A 20416-nucleotide genomic window follows, 5' to 3' on the forward strand; every position below is an offset into this window, starting at 1 on the left:
TGTGAAGAGCATCCGCTGCGTAATACATGTGCTAGATAAGTTGGTGGTTCATTCCGCTGTGGCGACTCTGGAGTAATAAAGGCACTAAGCCAAAAAGAAAATGAATGAATGAATAAATGGATTTTTCACCCAAAAATGCTAATTCTGTCTTTATTAACTCACCCTTTACTTGTTCAAAACCTGTTTGAGTTTCTGTTAAATACGCTCTGAAAAAAATGTTGCTGTTTGTTCTACTACTTCTACTACTATTATATTTTTATTCAATTTTATTAAACGCTACTAATAAATACTAATTTAAAATGAGTTGAAACAACACAATTCATAAGTTTATTTTGTGACAACTTACTTTTTTATGTTCAATCCACTTAAATTTGTAAAATAGTGATTAAGTTAACTTAATCGATTTGTGTTGGGACAACATGAAGGAGTTGTGTGAAACCCAGCATTTTTTTTGCACTGCAAAAGAAGATTTTTAGAAAAATACTGATACACAGTGGATGCCCTTCCAGCTGCAACCCATCACTAGGGAACATCCATACACACTCTCACATTGACACACATAAACTACAGACAATTTAGCTTACCCAATTCACCTAAAGCACGTGTTTGGACTGTACGGGAAACCGAAGCAGCTGAAGGAAACCCACGCAAATACAGGGAGAACATGCAAACTCCACACAGAAATGCCAAATGACTCAGCCAAGGCTCGAACCAGCGTCCTTCTTGGTGTGAGGCGAAAGTGCTACCCACTGCGCCACCGCGTCACGTGTGTCAAGTCCAAAAACATGTGGTATAGGTGAATTGGGTAGGCTAAATTCCCTGCGTAATACATGTGCTAGATAAGTTGGTGGTTCATTCCGCTGTGGCGACTCTGGATTAATAAAGGCACTAAGCCAAAAAGAAAATGAATGAATGAATGAATGAATGAATAAATGGATTTTTCACCCAAAAATGCTAATTCTGTCTTTATTAACTCACCCTTTACTTGTTCAAAACCTATTTGAGTTTCTTTCTTCTGTTAAATACACTCTGAAAAAATTTAGCTATTTGTTCTACTACTTCTACTACATTTTTATTCAATTTTATTAAACGCTACTAATAAATACTAATTTAAAATGAGTTGAAACAACACAATTCATACGTTTATTTTGTGACAACTTACTTTTTTTATGTTCAATCCACTTAAATTTGTAAAATAGTGATTAAGTTAACTTAATCGATTTGTGTTGGGACAACATGAAGGAGTTGTGTGAAACCCAGTATTTTATTTGCACTGCAAAAGAAGATTTTTAGAAAAATACTGATAGCTGGTGCCTATTAACTTTCATAGTAATGGCATCCAGCATTCTTCAAAATATCTTCATTTGGAAAAAGAATGAAACTCATAAAGGTTTAAAACCAGGGTGTGAATTACAGGGGGGTTTGGGGGGGATTGATCCCCATTATTATAGCTTGATCCACCCCCCTAATTAACGCTTGATCCACCCTGAAGGACGTCAGAATAATATGTATGGGGGGAGGGGCAGTTTTAATACTGAGACATATTTCACTCTGATAATTAAAATGATATAAATATACAGTTGACCACCCCTATAACGGTTCAAACCATTGTAAATGCATAGTCAGTCTATTCGAAAAAAAAGTCAGATCTAGAGCACCAATAGACATCGTGTTCACAAGACTTCTCGTAAAATAGGTGTTTGTATCTACATTTAGCCTGAAGGTGAAGTCAAATTAGACGCATAGTTTGTAGTTTAATCTACCGTAATATCTGAAATGGCTAATTAGAGAAAACTGTAGGTCAGATTACAAACTTAAATACTTTTTATTAATAAACTAGATGTAACTAAACATAAATACATAAATGACTGAAGCATGTATTACACAAACTAACCAAAACAGTTGACCCCCCCCCCCCCCCCCCCCCCTTGTCATTAATTTATAATCCGAACACTGTTTAAAACCACATGATGGTGAATAAACGATGAGGTCATTTTTATTTTTGGGCGAACTATCTCTTTACGTGACATATCTAAATAAAGCTGCATGTTTCACCTTGAATGGAGCACATTTAGGTGTCAGAAATACTTTAAAAAGGTTTAGGAAGAAACAGTATATCAGTTTAAAAAAACTTTGGAAAAAATATTTTACATTTTCATATACTTTTAGCATGATGCTGCAGTATTTTGGTTGCTAACTAGGGCTGCACAATATGTCGTTTCAGCATTGATATCGCAATGTGCACATCCGCAATAGTCACATCGCAAGATATGCAATGTTGAGTCTGAATTATAGTCGAACCGGAGCTAAGGAATTGTATTTAATTACTGTGTTTATACTGAATATATATGATTTATGCAACAAAAAATGTGTTTTTCTTACAAATATCCACATTCATCAAAGAGAAAACAAGATTATTTTACTTACCCCACTGACAGATCATCTCACTTGTTTTAAAAACTCTTAATTTTGACTTGTATCTTGTCAAGTTGAAAACAAAACAATATTTGTACTATTTAAGAATTAGGAATCTAAGAATTTGTAGATATTTGGACAAAGGAAAGTTGAGATTATTCAGTCTCTGTACCTGAATACTGTTAGACTCTCCATAAAACAGTCAAATATAGAGCTTTTCAAACTAACTTAGGAAACTGTATTCAAGTATCTCAATATTTATTACAGAAAAATGTATCACAATATCAGATTTTGTCAATATCATGCGGCCCTATTGCTAAACAAGATATTCTGAGTAATTTTTTTTTTTATTCTGCAAAGGTGCACTATTTATTAAAAAATAAATAATGCTTGACCACCAATGTTTGGTTTCCTAATCATTAATAATAATAATAATAATAATTCCTTGCATTTATTTAGCGCTTTTCTGGACACTCAAAATGCTTTACACATTTTTGGGGGAAATATTCTCAATTACCACCAGTGTAATACACTGAATGAAATTATACAAATGCGTAAACAAAACAACAGGCATTTTTTTAGGAATTGGGAAAATTCCTGATTTTAGGAAAATCAAAATCAAGCATTTTGAGAGTTGTGAATGTTCACATTAACAAATGAAATGCTACAGCTGTTTCAGGTGGTCTCTAAGGCTGTGAAAGAATGTGAAATAACTTCATGTTTTATTAATTTGTCCAAATTAAATAAAGTCTGAATCTGATTCTCTTGTGAATAGCGTTATGGCTCCCTCTAGTGGCCAAAATCTCAATTTCCACATCTAGATTGAATTATATTCCGTTATATATTATATATATATATTATATATTATTATTATTATTATTATTATATATAAATATTATTATTATTATTATTATTAATGCATGAACAACATATACAGAACAATGCCAGGGGTGTACATAAAAAAGATGAAGAACATAACAGTTATATACAAGTACATAAACTCAATAGGTAAAACAAAGTAAAAATAAAATAATAACAAAAACGTAAATAAAAATACTACAAATAATATTACAAATAAGTCCTTGCTAACTCACAATAACTTAAATGTGCCAAACAAGTACACAGTTTTTACAGCTTTTTCTTTATTTGTACTGTGCTTAATGCCGTTTATAAAAACCTCTGGTTCCTTAAGCAGTATTACTGAAAAAAAGAGGTAAATTGTACTGTACTTTAAATTATTTAAGCTGAAAAATAGGTAAAATATAGTGTTTTGAAGGATAGAGGGAATGTAAAAAGATTTAAAAAGACTATTTTAGGGCACTTCAATTATTAATTTAGTGTCTTCTGTAATCATGTTTTTTTTTCTCAGAAAGAAATTAAAGGACACGTTCTTATATGTGATGATATATTATGAAAATAAAATAGTTTATTGCAATTTTTCAATCATTTTTGTGAAACGCTTTACAATAGCAGTCCATTAATGTATAATGTAAACTTCATTTTCCAACTTCTTATCATAGTTCAAAAAGCCAAAAATCACACACTGAATTATATTCGCTGTATTGACTTAATTCTCCAACGCATAAATTGCTCATTTTTGTGATTGTTTTAAAACTTCCGATTCAGTTTCCTATTGGAAAAATGAATAGGAATATTAAACGACAGAAAACAGTCAAATTACTCCCTCTACAAACAACTATGTTCATGGCTATGCATAAAAAGTAGAATAATATAATAAGGAAATATCCGTTTGCAACATCAAACAAGCAGTTTCTAATGTCTAAAAATCAATGGAAGTGAATGAAACTGGAAGTCTTGAGCCAAAAAAGATTCCAATGGCCGCTAGTTATAATTCAAACATTGATTGCTACAATATACAGGATGAGCCATTTATACAGATACACCTCAATAAAATGGGAATTGTTGGTGATATTAACCTCCTGTTTGTGACACATTAGTATATGTGAGGGGGCAAACTTTTCAAGATGGACGGTGACCATGGTGGCCATTTTGAAGTCGGCCATCTTGGATCCAACTTTTGTTTTTTCAATAGGAAGTGGGTCATGTGACACATTAAACTTATTGGGAATTTCATAAGAAAAACAATGGTGTGCTTGGTTTTAACGTAACTTTATTCTTTCATGAGCCCCCTCACATATACTAATGTGCCACAAACAGGACGTTAATATCACCAACCTTTCCTATTTTATTACGGTGTATAAATGGCCCACTCTGTATATGGCATGTACATATTTCAGTTTGTTTTTCAGTACCATTAGGCTATTAGATGTACATGTGTTGTAAACTTGTACATATAGGGTTGTTAATGCGTTCGCTATGTGAATGATATCTTTCAGCATGTCAGTAAATGTTCTTGTTTTGTGAATCTGAATCCGTGATTTTGATGTTGCTTTTTTCCAGAAACTGTATAACACTATAAGGAATACAGTAAAAGAGAACAGTTCTTTTACACAAAATCCACATTGGATAAACAGGAAAGAAGAGCGAAACAAAAAACATTTCTTATTTTCAGTGGTTTTGATGTTGCCTGTGTTTCTCTACAGGTGTATGGTGGCGTTATGCCCACTGGAGGATTCTGGGAGCTGTAGTTTCCCAAGCTCTGCAAACAGACACTGAGAAAAGCTGTCATGGCTTTGATTGACAAACACAAAGTCAAACGACAAAGACTAGACAGAATCTGCGAAGGTAAGAAATCTTGAAATGTCTCCTAAGTAAAGTTCTGTTGCAGTGCCATGGTGCAGGGATGGGATTGCATGCTAATACTAAGAATCACCATACAAATACATGCTATTTTTATGTTATGTCAGTGTAGATATAGGAATATGTGATGAAAACAAACCTAAAACTGTAAATAATGTTGCCAAGTACTGGAAATATCAGTACCGTTTTTACACTAGTGTTAGATGTCTCACAAAAAGCTGCATTTATTTGATCAAAATACAATAAAATCTGTGATATTTTTTTATTATTTCAAATTAAAATAATAAAAAAAAAATGTTTAATATATTTAAAAATGTGCATTTATTCCTGTGATTGCAATGCTGAAGTTTAAATATTATTTATCATTATTTAATATTATTTAATATTATTTAATATTATTTAATATTATTTAATATTATATTATATTATATTATATTATATTATATTATATTATATTATATTATATTATATTATATTATATTGTTGTATTATATTGTATTATAATGTATTATATTATATTATATTTTATTATATTATATTATATTTTACTATATTGTTGTATTATATTATATTATATTATATTTTATTATATTATATTATATTTTATTATATTGTTGTATTATATTATATTATATTATATTGTATTATATTATATTTTATTATATTGTTATATTATGTTATATTGTTATATTATATTATATTATATTATATTATATTATATTATATTGTTGTATTATATTATATTATATTATATTATATTTTATTATATTATATTTTATTATATTATATTTTATTATATTGTTATATTATATTATATTATATTATTATATTTTATATTGTTATATTATATTATATTATATTATATTAAATTGTTATATTATATTATATTTTATTTTATTTTATTATATTATATTGTTATTATATTATATTGTTATATTATATTGTTATATTATATATATATATATATATATATATATATATATATATATATATATATATATATATATATATATATATATATTTATATATATATATATATATATATTTATTTATTTATTTATTTATTTTTTTGTTTGTTAACTGTCATAAAAATCCAATAAATAGATCTTTTAAAAAAAAAAAAGTATGAATTGAAAAGATTTGTGAGGGGTGTACTCATAAATGCTGAGCACTGTATATCCCAATATTTATACAGCACTAGTAGAACTGACTATAAAACATGTACAAAAACCACAACATTAAAATTGAAACCGTAATGCTGCAGTCATTTTTTTTTTTATCAGTGTGTTGTTCTAAGCTCGACACATCTTTTACTTGTTTGTCAGGCGCTGTTGGAATATAGTATGCGATCGCGTGTGGGCATGTGTGATAAATGATGTCATCTCTGGTTTCCTGAGAAAGTTTTTCCAGCTTCCCAAAATGTTCTTATTGGTCTCATTTGAGAGTCATCAGAGGCAGATTTAAAAAAAAAAAGAAAAGAAAAAAACTCAAAACGAGTAACCAGTGAAACTAATGCGCATTTGCCCTGAAACACATGCTGAAGTTGACATCAGTCATCATGATGCAATGCTCCTCTAATGGGGCAGGAACTTAAATTACTGTTTAAATCCCATATCACATAAGCACACACATGCAATCAAATCTGTAATCCCTGAACGCTGAGAAACTTTTCCATCCAGTCTGCGGAAAGACCACGGTTTGGCATCTCTTGACTTGTTTCTGATGTTCGAAGCGTATAAAAGTTTGGATTTGGCTCCTGGACCCCTTCGCTGGGACTCCTGAATGCGGTTGATCTGGCAGACTCGCGTTTTCTTCCTCGCTCATCAATTAGGCTCACGGTTAGGAAACCGAGGAGGGAAAATGTGCCTCCGGGGATGTTGTAAACTACACGTTGTACAAAGAGGAAGGGCCGGAGAGTCATTGGTTTTTTTGGGCTCTGACAGGATGTAGTGCTCATGTGAAATGGACTCTACAGGCTGCTGAAATGTGGCTGTGATGTTTTACATCTTTCTTTTATGCGATCAGTTTTTTGGTAGGCCTCTGAATGTTGTCATCTGGTGCAGGGCTGTATGGTACTGGAAAATCTGATATTGCAATGTTTAATTTATATATTGCAATATAAATACAGTTTCACAAGATGAACTGAATAGCTCTGTTTGACAATTTTCCGGGGGGGTCTAACAGTATTTAGGTACAGAAATAGAATAATCACAATGCAATAAATGCTAAATGCTTGAATCAGTCATCTGCACATCAATAACTGTCTGGTTTAGCTCAGCTACTAAATACGACCTCCGAAGACTACGTCGAATAGTTCGGACTGCTGAGCGAATCACTGGTACAACCCTTCCTACTCCGCAAGAACTGTACTTATCCAGAGCGAGCAGGAGGGCTGCCAAAATCACTCTGGACCCCTCACACCCAGCACACTGCCTCTTTGAACTTTTACCTTCTGGTCGACGCTACAGAGCACTGTGCACCAGAACAGCCCGACACAGGAACAGTTTCTTCCCTCAGGCAATCCATCTCATGAACACTTGATGATAATAATTGCGAAACCAACATCACTACTTGCTATACACTTTTATACACATATACACTTAACAACACACTTTACATGCCAATTTGCACATAACAGCTGCACATATAACGTTGTATATAGTAATAAACATGTACATACACTTGTCAATCTGTATATTTGCACTCACTACTTACTTCTATTTTTTTTAAATATATTTATTATCTGTTTTTGTCCTGTCTCTGTTATCCTGTTGCACTGTAGAAGCTCTGTCACGAAAACAAATTCCTCGTATGTGTGAACATATCTGGCAATAAAGCTCTTTCTGATTGTGATTCTTTTCTCACTTTGCTTTGTCTCATCAAATATAATATTATTTAGTTTTCACCTTCAGAAGAAATGAGTGAAAATTAAGAGTCTTTGTTTGAAACAAGCAAAATTGTCTGACAATGGGGTACAATAATCTTGTTTTGACTTGAAAGTAGACATTTGGACTAGAAATAAGACAAAAAATTTAAGTTAAAAAATCTTTTCTTGTATAAATCGTATAAATTCTTTTGAAATGCTCAATCACAGGCCATGAAAACACATGCAAATGTGAAGTTTCACTCTATTATGGGTAAACAAATCACATTCTGTAGCTCCTGGTCAACTTTAATTCAGATTCAACATTGCAGATCCTGCGATTTGAATATTACGATCGATATCGATACGGACACGATATATTTTGAAGCTTTAGTGTGCCTGTATTATGTCTTGTTGCTGATTCAATGCTGCAAATTAGGTCAAATAAAGTGGTTTAAGTTTAAACAGGCTTTTCTTATTTTGCCATTTTGATTTCTGATTGATGTTAACCAATAGCCCAATTAGAGCTATACGTGCTGCAGTTTAAGAAAACGCATGTACTTGCAAAAAAACGGCAACAAATTAAGAAAAGACAAGTTGCAAATCCTCACTACACAAGCACATTAAGAAAACACACTGCAATTCTCTCAACGCAAACACATTAGGAAACCATGATCACTATTTAGGCCGGATAGTATGCGAATTGGGACAGAGTACACTTTTTACAATTTTCATTAGCATTTTTAAATGTTAAACCACTGGGCTTTTATTTTGAACACACAATAAAGCTTGTACCATGCTGAAACATGCAATTTATCTAGTGTTTGTTTTAAAGCAATGTACAAAAAACTCAATGTATTTTTTTTCTTTCTTCAGATGCCTAAAAAGAAAGCCAAAACGATCCCTGTTCAACATGGATCAGTGAAACTGACTAAAAATGCTGTGTTATGTAAGGCAGGCACAGAGTTGGCAGTGGTCTATTGAATGACCTCATTATGATGTCACTGCTTTCGCAAAATCATGTTTTTGTATTTTAAATGGACTGTAATGTGCATTATTATTATTTCTGAAAGAGTTCTAAAATTTTTGAAAACGTGCATTTTAAATCACATTTACACTCAAAAATAACTTTTGCTGCTTGTTCAAACTACTTAAAATGAGTTGAAGAAACACAATTCTTAAGCTTTTTGAGGGGAAACTTTATTATTTTATGTTCAGTCCACTTAACTTTGTTAAAAAACAATTGACCTAATTGATTTGCGTTGGGAGAACATGATTTAAATGTGTGCATTTTTTACAGGGTACAAAAGTTAGCATTTTCAACCCACAAAAACACTTTTGGTATGTAAAAGGATGGCCAAAACTCAGAAAAAAATGTGAGTTTTTAGTTGAAATAAGTGTTGCGTGACTCCACCTATTCAGTTTTTGCAATGTCTAAATATCATGATTTTGGCTTTATATCAACTAATCAATGAGCTCTATAGTCCACAAATTAAAGTACAGATTAACACAGTTTACATTTCCTGCTGTAAATGAACAGTCTTGCTTGTAAACAGCCTAGAATTGTCTAAAAGAGCTGTTTAAATGCCTGACAGTCATCGAGTGGTTTCTTCTACACTGTAAAATATATCTGTTTATTAACATTTTCCGTATTTTGTGATTCACAAGTGTTTTCCTATTATTTACGGTTGTGAAATGCATTATGGGATGTTGATCTCTGCTCTGTCGACTTTTGATGTTGAAAATTGAACCCTGCAGTTTAACAAAGTGACTTTTATTGACCGTTCAGTAGTTAATATAATGATAATATAATGTTGAAGAAATAATATATAGAGAAATAAGTCTGTAAAATAAGAGAAAATCTACTGGTGGTTTATTACAAGGTATTTGCACCACAATATACAACACCAACCCAGGCAATATATAACTTTAAACTATTAAAAATAATAATAAAAGTCACTTTTTCAAAGTTTTCAAGGTTAAAAGTGGTTGTGAAGACAGATCAAGCTCCCAGAATGCAATTCAAAAGCATAAATAAACAATCAAAACATATGGAAAACTGCTAATTTACAGTGTACAAACCTGCAATTCCCTGGAAGATGAGTGAATTCTACCAGGAAGCGTTTCACTGCAGGATCTTTAGCTATTGTGCGGTGGTGTCTATCACAGAAGTTAAGTAGTGCTAGTGTGCGACACGTTAACCGGCAGGTAACATTTCAAAGAGATAGTAGCGGTCTGAAAGCTCAGGTGTCAGAAACCCGAGTCGCGGCAGCTCCAGCACAAAGCCTGCAGTCATCAGCACATCTGCAGCCGCCGCTCGTTAAAACGCCTCACTCGTTTTCCCAGAGCTGGAAAAGCCCACTTCTGAAGTTTACCTCCTATAATGAAGAAACGTCAAGTCCTCCCTCTCTCTGCTTCTCCAAAAAAGAGCCTTATTACAGCAGCGTGATGGGTTTCCCCAAGGGGATTCAGCTGGCAGTGGAGAAAAGAAGTTGTGAAATGTCTGAAGATGTGTGCTGAGAAAAAATGTATTAAATGGTGTCAAAGCTGAGAGCTCTTCTGGACTGGTTCAATAGTGGTTACTGAAGTGGTTATTAATTGCACTGCAAAAGTTTTTTGTTATTATCCTGAAAGAGTGTTCTGTATGTGTGTGCAAGTATCAAGGCTGATGCACTGGTGGGAAGAAAAGATATAAGGTTCACCACTAAAAAGCTTATTGTGTTATTCAGACCTTTTCTTTACAGTCCTTGAGAGGAAAATCTGTAATACATGCTTGGAAACCAAGTCAGACCATCTTAAGTTGCTTAAAAGCTTTTTTTTTAACTGTAGTAATTTGTATCTGGTTTAGTTATGACTGAATGGGAGTTCTGTATGTAGTTCAATGGGGTCTACTGACCCAACCTTGTCTTTATCATGACATTTAGACCCACTGGGTGGTTGTCAGGGTTGTTTTCTTTGTCTAAACTAATGCATTCATTTTTCTTCAGCTTAGTCTCTGATTTATCAGAGATTGCCACAGCGAAATGAACCGTCTATTCTGGCAAATGTTTTACACAGCAGATGCCCTTCCAGCCGCAACCCAGTACTGGGAAACACCCATACACACTCTCATTCACACACTCATCCACTACGGCCTATTTAGTTTACCCAATTCACCTATAGCGCATGTCTTTGGACTGTGGGGGAAACCGGAGCACCCGGAAGAAACCCACGGGGGAACATGCAAACTCCACACAGAAATGCCAACTGGCCCAGTCGGGACTCGAACCAGCGACCTTCTTGCTGTGAGGTGACAATGTTAAACCACTGAGCCACCGTGCCACCTGGTATCTAATTAATTTTGCAAAAAAAATACACTTATATAAACACGATAAGTTAATTTAAGGCCACTTTATAAACCACAACACCAAATAAATACCACTAAAATACTTAATGGTGACACTATTTGTGATTGAATACGATTGAGTCACCTATCTATCTCCATATGAACAAACATTTCTGGTGTGGTCAGTTTGCTCGGTTGCTCATATGACAGCTAGCTCTCTGCAACTCGCCCATTGAAGCTAAGCAGGGCTGCGCCCGGTTAGTGCCTGGATGGGAGACTAAATGGGAAAGCTAGGTTGCTGCTGGAAGTGGTGTTAGTTAGACCAGCAGGGGGCGCCCAACCTGCAGTCTGTGTGTGTCCTAACACTCCAGTATATGATGGGTACTCTATATTGCTCAGTGGGTGCTGTCTTTCAGATGGGACGTTAAACTGAGATCTTGACTCTGTGGTTGTTAAAAATCCCAGGATGTCCTTTGAAAAAGATTAGGGGTTTAACCCCGGCATCCTGGCCAAAATTGCCCACTGGCCTTCGTCCATCATGGCGCCCTGACCATCCCCATGTAATTGGCTTCATCATTCTGTCTCCTCTCCACCAATCAGCTGGTGTGTGGTGTGCGGTCTGGAGCAATACGGCTGCCAGGCAATAAGGTGGATGCTGCACACTAGTGGTGGTGGAGATTCCCCTCAAAAATGTGTAAAGTGCTTTGAGTGTCCAGAAAAAGCACTATATAAATGTAAGAAATAATAATAATAATATGGTACAATGTGTACTTGGGATGCAGAGCGCTGTGGTTCGAGTCCGTTGAAGCACACTTCAATGTAAAACTACATGGTTGCAGTGCACTTTTTGTTTGCCTTTGAGAGTACTATTGGTTGGGTTTAGGAAAGGCTTTAGCTCGGTGGATTGCTGTGTGTGCAAGTAGAAAATGTATCTGAAATGCATGTATGGGATAATCAACACCTGGTGTGGAGGTGAATAACCACCCGACCCACAAGCCTCCTAAAATAATAGTGAAATAATACATCGAAAGTAAATAAATTAGGTGTCTGGATTGATGATAAAACAGTAATATTATTATTATGAAACTACCTGTGCTTTTCAGTGGATTTAATATGCACCCTTCAGCCAGTCAGAATCAAGAATTTCGACAGGCCATGGAATACAATAAAACACATCCTAAGTAACATATTTCACATTCGCAAAAAATGTAGTCAGCGCCCTCTAGTGGATTTATCATGTGAAACGTGCAACAAAACGTACTTGTAGAAATCTATGTTACGTTTGGCTAAAATGTAGGCTGAGGCTTCTGATTCCAATGAGCCTGTGCTGGTATAAACGCAGCATATAACATTAAGAACACCTAGCTAACAGCTAAGAGCTGGTGGTGATTTTTTTTTGTGTTTTTTTTAAAGTTAAATAATCATAAAAATAATGCATCCCATGTAAATAAATGAGGTGTCTTGATAATAAAACAATAATATAATTATTATGGAACTACCCCTGTGCATTTCAATGGATTTAATGCGCACCCTTCAGCCAATCAAAAAACTTAACAGACCATGGAATACAATAAAACACACCCTAAGTAACATATTTCACATTCGCAAAAATGTAGTCAGCGCCCTCTTGTGGATTTATCATCTGAAAAGTGCAACAAAACGTACTTGTAGAAATCTATGTTACGTTTGGCTAAAATGTAGGCTGAGGCTTCTGTTTCCAATGAGCCTGTCCTGGTATAAACGTAGTATACAACATTAAGAACACCTAGCTAACAGCTAAGAGCTAGTGTTTTTTTGTGTTTTTTTTTTTTAAGTTAAATAATCATAAAAATAATGCATCCTATGTAAATAAATGTGTCTTGATAATAAAACGATAATATTATTGTTATGGAATGACCTGTGCGTTTTAATGGATTTAATGCCCACCCTTCAGCCAAACATAATCAAGAATTTGACAGCGCCCTCTAGTGGATTTCTTATCTGAAACATGCAACAAAACGTTCTGGGAGAAACATATTTTACATTTAACTAAAGTGTAGGCCAAAGCTTGTATTTCCAATAAGTCTGTACTGATAATAACACAGTATACGCAGCATTAAGAGCGAGGAGGAGAGTAAATTAGTTGAAGTAATGTTTCATTTCGCTGCATTCTGCTTTTAATCACTCCGTATCCCCTTTTTATTAATTTGTTTCCCTCAAAGAGCTCTCGTATTAGTAGTCATGTATAAAATTGCTTACACATGTATTCCCAGATAGCCAGAGAAGCTTGTTGAAGCCAAACGTCCCACAGGGTTTTGTATTAGATTAGTCGCAGTTTCTCGGGCACAAAGGATTTATGAAAATTCTCTCTCTTTCCCCTTTGTTTCTGCCTCTCCGTCTTGCTCTCTTTTGTTCTTTAAAGTTCTGCAGATGGATAATGTAATGACACTGTTGCCATGATACTACACTGCTAGATTTTTTTCTGTTGTGATGCAACTGTGCTGATCCATGTAGTATTATTATTTTTTTGGTAATTGTACAGCAGTTATTTAAGAAGCTAAAATAATCCTCGCTGCATGTGTGCAAGTCACAAAGAAAAAGAACAGCTCTTCGACAGAGATTAGATTTCATTTGGCTGTATTACACGCTCGCTGTTGCTCTGTTTCAAAACCTAGTAAACTACTAAGGCATCCACGCTTCGATCCAAAAGGTAGGCAGTATAATTATGGAGCTCGATATGCTGGATTCCACCAGAGAAGTCAGTGCCAGCATTGATGAGGCAAGATCACGGTTGATTAAAAACATACTTTATCTGATACTGAAAGTGTTCATGACAATTCTAAAATAATGTTCATGTTAGAGTAACTTGAGAACTTTATTTAATATTAATATAATGTGTTATTAATTGTTAAAGGGCACCTATTTCATCTCTTTTACAAGATGTAAGATAAGCCTTTGGCGTCTCCAGAATGTGTCTGTAAAGTTTCAGCTCAAAATATCCATCAGATCATTTATTATAGCCTCCAGAATCTGCCCATTCGGTGTCTGAATACATTGTAGCTGTTTTTGTAGGCTGTGGCTTTAAATGCAAATGAGCTGCTTCTCATTATGCATTACATCAGATAAACAGACAGAGACTGACTGAAATGCAGAAATGCAGCTCATTAGTCAGAAATACCAAGTAAGTTTATTTGATGTATTTATGGTGGAGTTTATTCAAGCCTTTCTGAAATGATGAGTCTCACACAAATGCCATTTGCAGTACACACACACACACATATATTAGAGTTTACTGACGACACCATGCGGCCGTGGTGATCATCACAGTTAGGAATTACAAAGTGATTTAACTGTGTTTATTATAATGTGTTCACACCAGATGGGGCAGGCGCAAGTATATCACACTATTCGTGCATAAAAAGACATGTAAACGTTTTGAGTTCACTCTCTTCATTCGCGCGTGAAATTCACTTCACGATAGACGCGGATTCACGTCATGGGCAAGGCTTCGTTCTGCACGGTGACTCTAGCTTCGTTGCTAAATGGCTGACATGGATTTTATTGAGAGAATAGCTATGTTTATGTGCTTTAGGAAGGCTGGAAAACAGCGTATATTTGTTTGGTGCCGTGTTTGAGTCCACTAGATCCTTTCGGGGGTGCACCCAGCTCTGTGAGTTCATCAACTCCTCCAGAAAGTATACTTGAATGATGGAGGCTTTCAGCAGTGCTTCAGACTGAACCGAGCCCAGTTTGATGAACTGTTGTCCGGTGTCAGCAAGAGGATTTTCCCTCGGGACACCATCAACAGGCACTACGTCATAATCACACCCCTACAAGAGCCGCTATTTCATAATCATGCCCCTACAAGCGCCGATTCATTCGTGTAAATTGCACCACAGGATGTCTATTTGTCTCTTTGCGTTGACTTAACATGTAAATCATTCGCGCCTGATGCTTCATCGGCGTCTGGTGTGAACACAGCATTGCAAACATGCTCTGTTTTAGAAACATCTTAAACTTTAAAACATATAACATTTCTAAAAATCACAGAGTTGTAACAAATATTTTAATCCCAGTTTATTTGCAAAAAATTTTTTTTTTCATCCAAAATAATAATTATTATTTGATGCTTTTGGCAAAAACAGATTAATTTAAATTCTTATTCATATATGGGAGTTCAACTTACAGTTTTGTTTATGACCAGGCATTGTATGGTTGCTTTTTTTCTAAACATTGTGCAATATGACACTAATTTCCTAAAATATTAAATAGTACATTTTTCCCTTGAGATCAGGTTGGCTAATTCTTATCTACTAATGTAGCATCGAGTCAACAGATGTGTTTCTTTATAGTATGATAACATGTACTGTAATGTCTGGTGTATACAGTGGGTGACACTTCAAAAAGACCATTACTGCCGTGTGTGGTGTCGCTGCATCTTTAAGGGATTAGGAACATGTTTCTAGCTGTAACAGCAGTTTGCAACTGGGCTAACAGACAAAAATATTCAATAGCTGTGTACTTCATTTCAGTTTTCAATCTTCATCTCACGTATTAAAAGCAAAAAAACTACAAATCCAGACCCTTTTCATCTTTTCTTTAGATATTTGATTGCCTCAGCAAGATTTGTTGTTCCTGATTAATCAAGAAACCTATCAGTTGGTCAGCCTTTACTTTTTGTGTGACCTGATAATGTGTTTTTGGAAGCATATACCGGGGGTCTCTTTTGTAAATATACCATACTCACAAAAGCAAGGCTAAAATGTGTGTATACGCTAATTCCCATAGATCCCAAATTGAGATCTATAAAAAACAAACTGAATGGGAGAATGTGCGCAGATTTAAGTAAACTTGGAGTAAAAATATTTAACTTAAATACTGACCTAATTGAACCTCTTTAAATAATCATATGAGCCCTAATCTTTAATAAATAAGTTACAATTTATTTTGGTGTACGGTCACTTTTAGGAAGGTTTCTATGCCAAATTTAATAAATCAGCCCCTAGGAAACATACTGTATAATTTGCAATCTGGAAATGCTCATCCATACATGCATTGTTGATTCTGAACAACAAGCTTGAAAAGTGAAATTCCTGCCATAGCTGTATTACAAGGCGTATCTTGTGTATCTACGCATGGTGTGTTAAAAGAAAAAAGATCAAAACAAGCCTGAAAGTCACTTTAAAACTCTAAATCTTCAGATTCTTTCAAGATGCAGAATGTATCACGATGACAAGGGATAGTCTGAGAATATGCCCTATTAATTTGATCCTCACAAGTCTCTCTCTGTTGCTCACTCTCCATCTCGGTGTTTGTGGGGGATCAGAGAGGATTTGGGTGGAGTGTTTCAGTGGCAGGTGGGCAAAATCTGTTCAACAACAAAAAGCTTTTCCTAAACCAAAAACTCCAGTTTTGACCATGTTAACATTCATGCTGATGGAATGTTTTCCATGAAAGACATATTTGCAAGCCTTTAGATATTGTAGTTTGTATTTGATGTCCCAGATTTCCGGCTTCACCCCCCGTGGGTTTTATAATGCTTATCTTAATAACATAGGCATGCTTTCTCAGTGGGGAAGTGCACAACATGGGGTGATGGTTTCTTTGTTTATGTAGAATAAATGTCTTCATTGTGTATTAAAGGGATGGTCCACTCCAAAAATTACTATTCTTTCATAAAATAATACAAAATTCATACCCATATGCATTTGTGTTCTTTTTAATAACGCAACATATTTTTTGAGGAATGCGGTTGAACTTTGTGCCTCATTGACTTTTGGTTTATGGACAATAATCCAATGAAATATTTGAAGTATTTCTTTTGTGTTTCAAGGAAGAATAAAGTAATACATTGTTAGAAAAACATGAGTGTGAGTAAATGGGACACTATCAGAAATTTAGTTATAAAACATGTCACTTTTGTACCTTACAGTTGCACATTGGAATTTTAATGGTACAATTTTGTACATTTAGGGTACATTTTTGTACCTTTTGAGTACTTTAAGGTACATATTTATAATTTTTAGGAATTAATATGTACATTTTAAAGGACAAAACTGTGCCTTTTGGAAAATAAATACTACCCTACACTCTCAGAAATAAAGGTACTCGAGCTGTCACTAGGGTGGTACCTTTTCAAAAGGTACAAATGTGTACCTTATTAGTACCTAAAATGTACAAAAGTGTCCCTTTTAAAATTTTTAGTTACTAATATATACTTTTGAGGTACCAATATAGACTCTTTCAGTACAAATATGTACTTTTTGAAAAGGTACCACCCCAATGACAGCTCGCGTACCTTTATTTCTGAGAGTGTAGTGACAGGTTTTGTACCTTACATTTTTAGCTAAAGTGTATCTTTAAAGAACAATTAAGAATATTGGAGTGATTATGGCATTTTAAGAAATGTCAGAAATACCGTTTATTATGTTTGTTTCCCAAAGGCTTTTCAATTTGCATCAGATCTGATTGGTTTTGTAATTAAGCTGATTTCTTTTGTGCATCAGTATTGTAATCCCGAAGCCTTGTGACCTCATTGTTGGTGTGTATGTGAAGGCAGTGGTTCATATAGCTGTGCTGGTGTCAGCTCGGGTCATAACGCAGTAGATGAGGGGTGATGCTGGATCTCTTCATTTGCCGAGCTCTGCAGGCATTGCTGGCCCATCATAGGATTATTGTTCAATCAGGATTTGACGTTTCCTGACAGTGCTACATGATTTTGCCCTGCTGCATTAGATCTGTATTACTTTTACTGGCCCTCCTCTTGTGGCCCACCTCTTGGAATCAAGACCTTCAGCTCAGTGCCAGCTGGCCAGGCCTTTGAAAGACGCACAGACCACCTTGATCACTGGCATATCAGGTAAGTGTGTCCATGGCCTCATGTGTTCCCATCCGAAGGGATTTCATTGTGTTCATTATCATCCGGGACAGATTTTTTTGTGTGTGTGTGTTTGCGTGTGACGTCACGAGGAAGAAGAGTGGATTTAAGCTGGCTTTATTTTGTCTGTAATCCCTCATAGCAATCTGAACGAGTAAAATGTTCAGAGTTGGAGAGGATCAGCCTCGCTGGATTATCACAAGCCCCTGCCTCCCCCACGCCATCCCTCCCCTTGTTTAAAATTTTCCTTCCTGTCTCTGTTTTCTCTCTTTTTCTTTCCCTCCATCTATTCACGCTTGTCGCTTTGCATTGCCAGAATGGAGTAGTCAGGCAGGCTTCACCTACATACCAGCGTTATTTGTAAGAGTGCATGGTGTCCTCTTTCCTGCTTCCATCACCACCAGCAGTATTCCCCAGATTAATTATTCAGCGATCACCAAGCGAGAGGAGCCATTTGATAGCCAGACCTTTCCACTGTGATAGAGACGGGACACAGAAATTACTACTGGACCTCAGGTGAAAAGCAATATCTTCTGTTTTATATATTTTTTTCGTTCACCCTCCTTCCTCACACCACTTGACATCAGCTTGCAACTAGAAATTTAAAGGAAAACATCTCTCATTTTCTTCCCTGTGAGTAAGGTATATCTTTTCCTCATGTTGATCTCCAGTAAGCAGTTGCCGATCGGCCGCTCCCAGAGCTGGGACACGCTGGGTGGGAATGAGGGTCATTGGGAGCGCAGTGACAGTGTTTACGAGCAGCAGGCCCGGATGGCTGGTCGACGCAACTCGCTGAGCTACGGAGCGGATGCAGGAGGGGGATGGTATGAACCAGCGCCTGGAGTGCGTCCCCCTGACCTCGATTTGAAACGGGAGCCAGACGCCTATCAGGAATCTCTTTATAACCAAGGCTATTTGGATCGCCCGGACCCCCGTAACATAAGAAAGAGCTCCGTTCCTGAGTTGAATAGTCATTATGACCGACAACCAACAGCTCATCGTGGTTCGTTGCCACCCCATGACTATTATCAGCAAGACACAGGCATGCCATCCCGGCCAACAGAGGGTTTCTATCGTGGAGAGCAGCCTCATTCACTCAATAGATCATCTTCACATTATGGAATGATGGCAGGTCCTCGGCAGATTTGGGAGCAGAGTTCAGGAGGTCGACCTGGTTCTGTAGCCCCAACACCAGGTGTACCTCCTCCCCCACCTCCAACTGTTCATGACATGGGTCGTATTTACAGAGAGCCATCCCTGTCTGGACTCCCACCTGCTACTCCTGGCACCAAAATGATGCATGATGGGCAGCGCATTCCAAGCAGAGCACCATCTCCGGCTCGTTATATAATGGAGCCAAATTCTCCTCGTTACGCTACTGAGCCTCCTCCCTCTCTAACTAGCCATACAGTCTACAGTGATGTTAACGGAAGGCCAATTGATCCTCATCAGCCAACAGCCACATGCCTGGTGGTTGATCCAGTTGCTCAAGGAATGGATGGAACTTCCCGAGGTATGGTCATGCATCCGGAAAACCCCTCACCATACACCATACAGCAGCAACAGCAAGCCCAACAATTACAACAACAAATACAGCAGCAACAAATGCAGCAGGTTCAGCCAGTGCAACAAATTCAGCAAGCTCAGCCAGTGCAACAAATGCAGCAAGCTCAGCCAGTGCAACAAATGCAACCAGTTCAGCCAGTGCAACAAATGCAACCAGTTCAGCCAGTGCAACAAATGCAACCAGTTCAGCAAGTTCAGCAGGTACCACAAGTTCAGCCAGTGCAGCAAGTTCCACATGTGCAACCTGTGGCACCCCCAAATCCTATCTACACACCAGTTCCCCCTGTTGCCCCTGCCCCAGTTACCACTCCAGGTGTGGCCGTTATTCCTGCTCCATTACCTCAGCTTCCTGCTCAGCCTCTCACTGCTGCTCCTCCTCCTTCTGTCCCTCAGACCCCAGTGGCTCCTGTAGACCCTAAAAAAAATGCAGACCCTGAGTTTCTGGCGTTGTTGCATAAAGAGGGCCTCTCGGAAAGCACCATCAATGCTCTACTGCAGCAGGGCTTTGACTCCACTGCAATGTTGGCCGTTATGGAGGAAAATGATGTGCGTTCTGTTGCCCCCAACTTGGGACAAGCCAGGGTTCTCTCTCGTGTTGTGCTTTGCTGCAAACGACCACCTGAAATTGTACCTGCTACCCCCCTGCATCCCAGCGCTCCAGTCCGCGGAA

At 36.4% G+C, this 20416-nt stretch overlaps 1 protein-coding gene across 4 annotated transcripts in view; it reads left to right on the forward strand.

Moving 5' to 3' along the window:
* ctbp2a (C-terminal binding protein 2a) overlaps nt 1-20416 on the forward strand; it is a 128269-nt gene that overhangs the window by 32270 nt on the left and 75583 nt on the right. For 3 of the 4 annotated variants that reach the window (XM_056476639.1, XM_056476638.1, XM_056476640.1), the window contains exon 2: nt 4980-5121. In XM_056476639.1, coding sequence (XP_056332614.1) covers nt 5064-5121 — 58 coding nt within the window. In that variant the 5' untranslated portion in view covers nt 4980-5063. Of the gene's footprint in view, nt 1-4979; nt 5122-18822; nt 19694-20416 lie in introns of those variants that run through there. The other variant, XM_056476637.1, reaches the window with a different exon arrangement.

Source organism: Danio aesculapii, chromosome 17 (genome assembly GCF_903798145.1).
Source record: "Danio aesculapii chromosome 17, fDanAes4.1, whole genome shotgun sequence".
NCBI classification, from domain to species: Eukaryota; Metazoa; Chordata; class Actinopteri; order Cypriniformes; family Danionidae; genus Danio; species Danio aesculapii.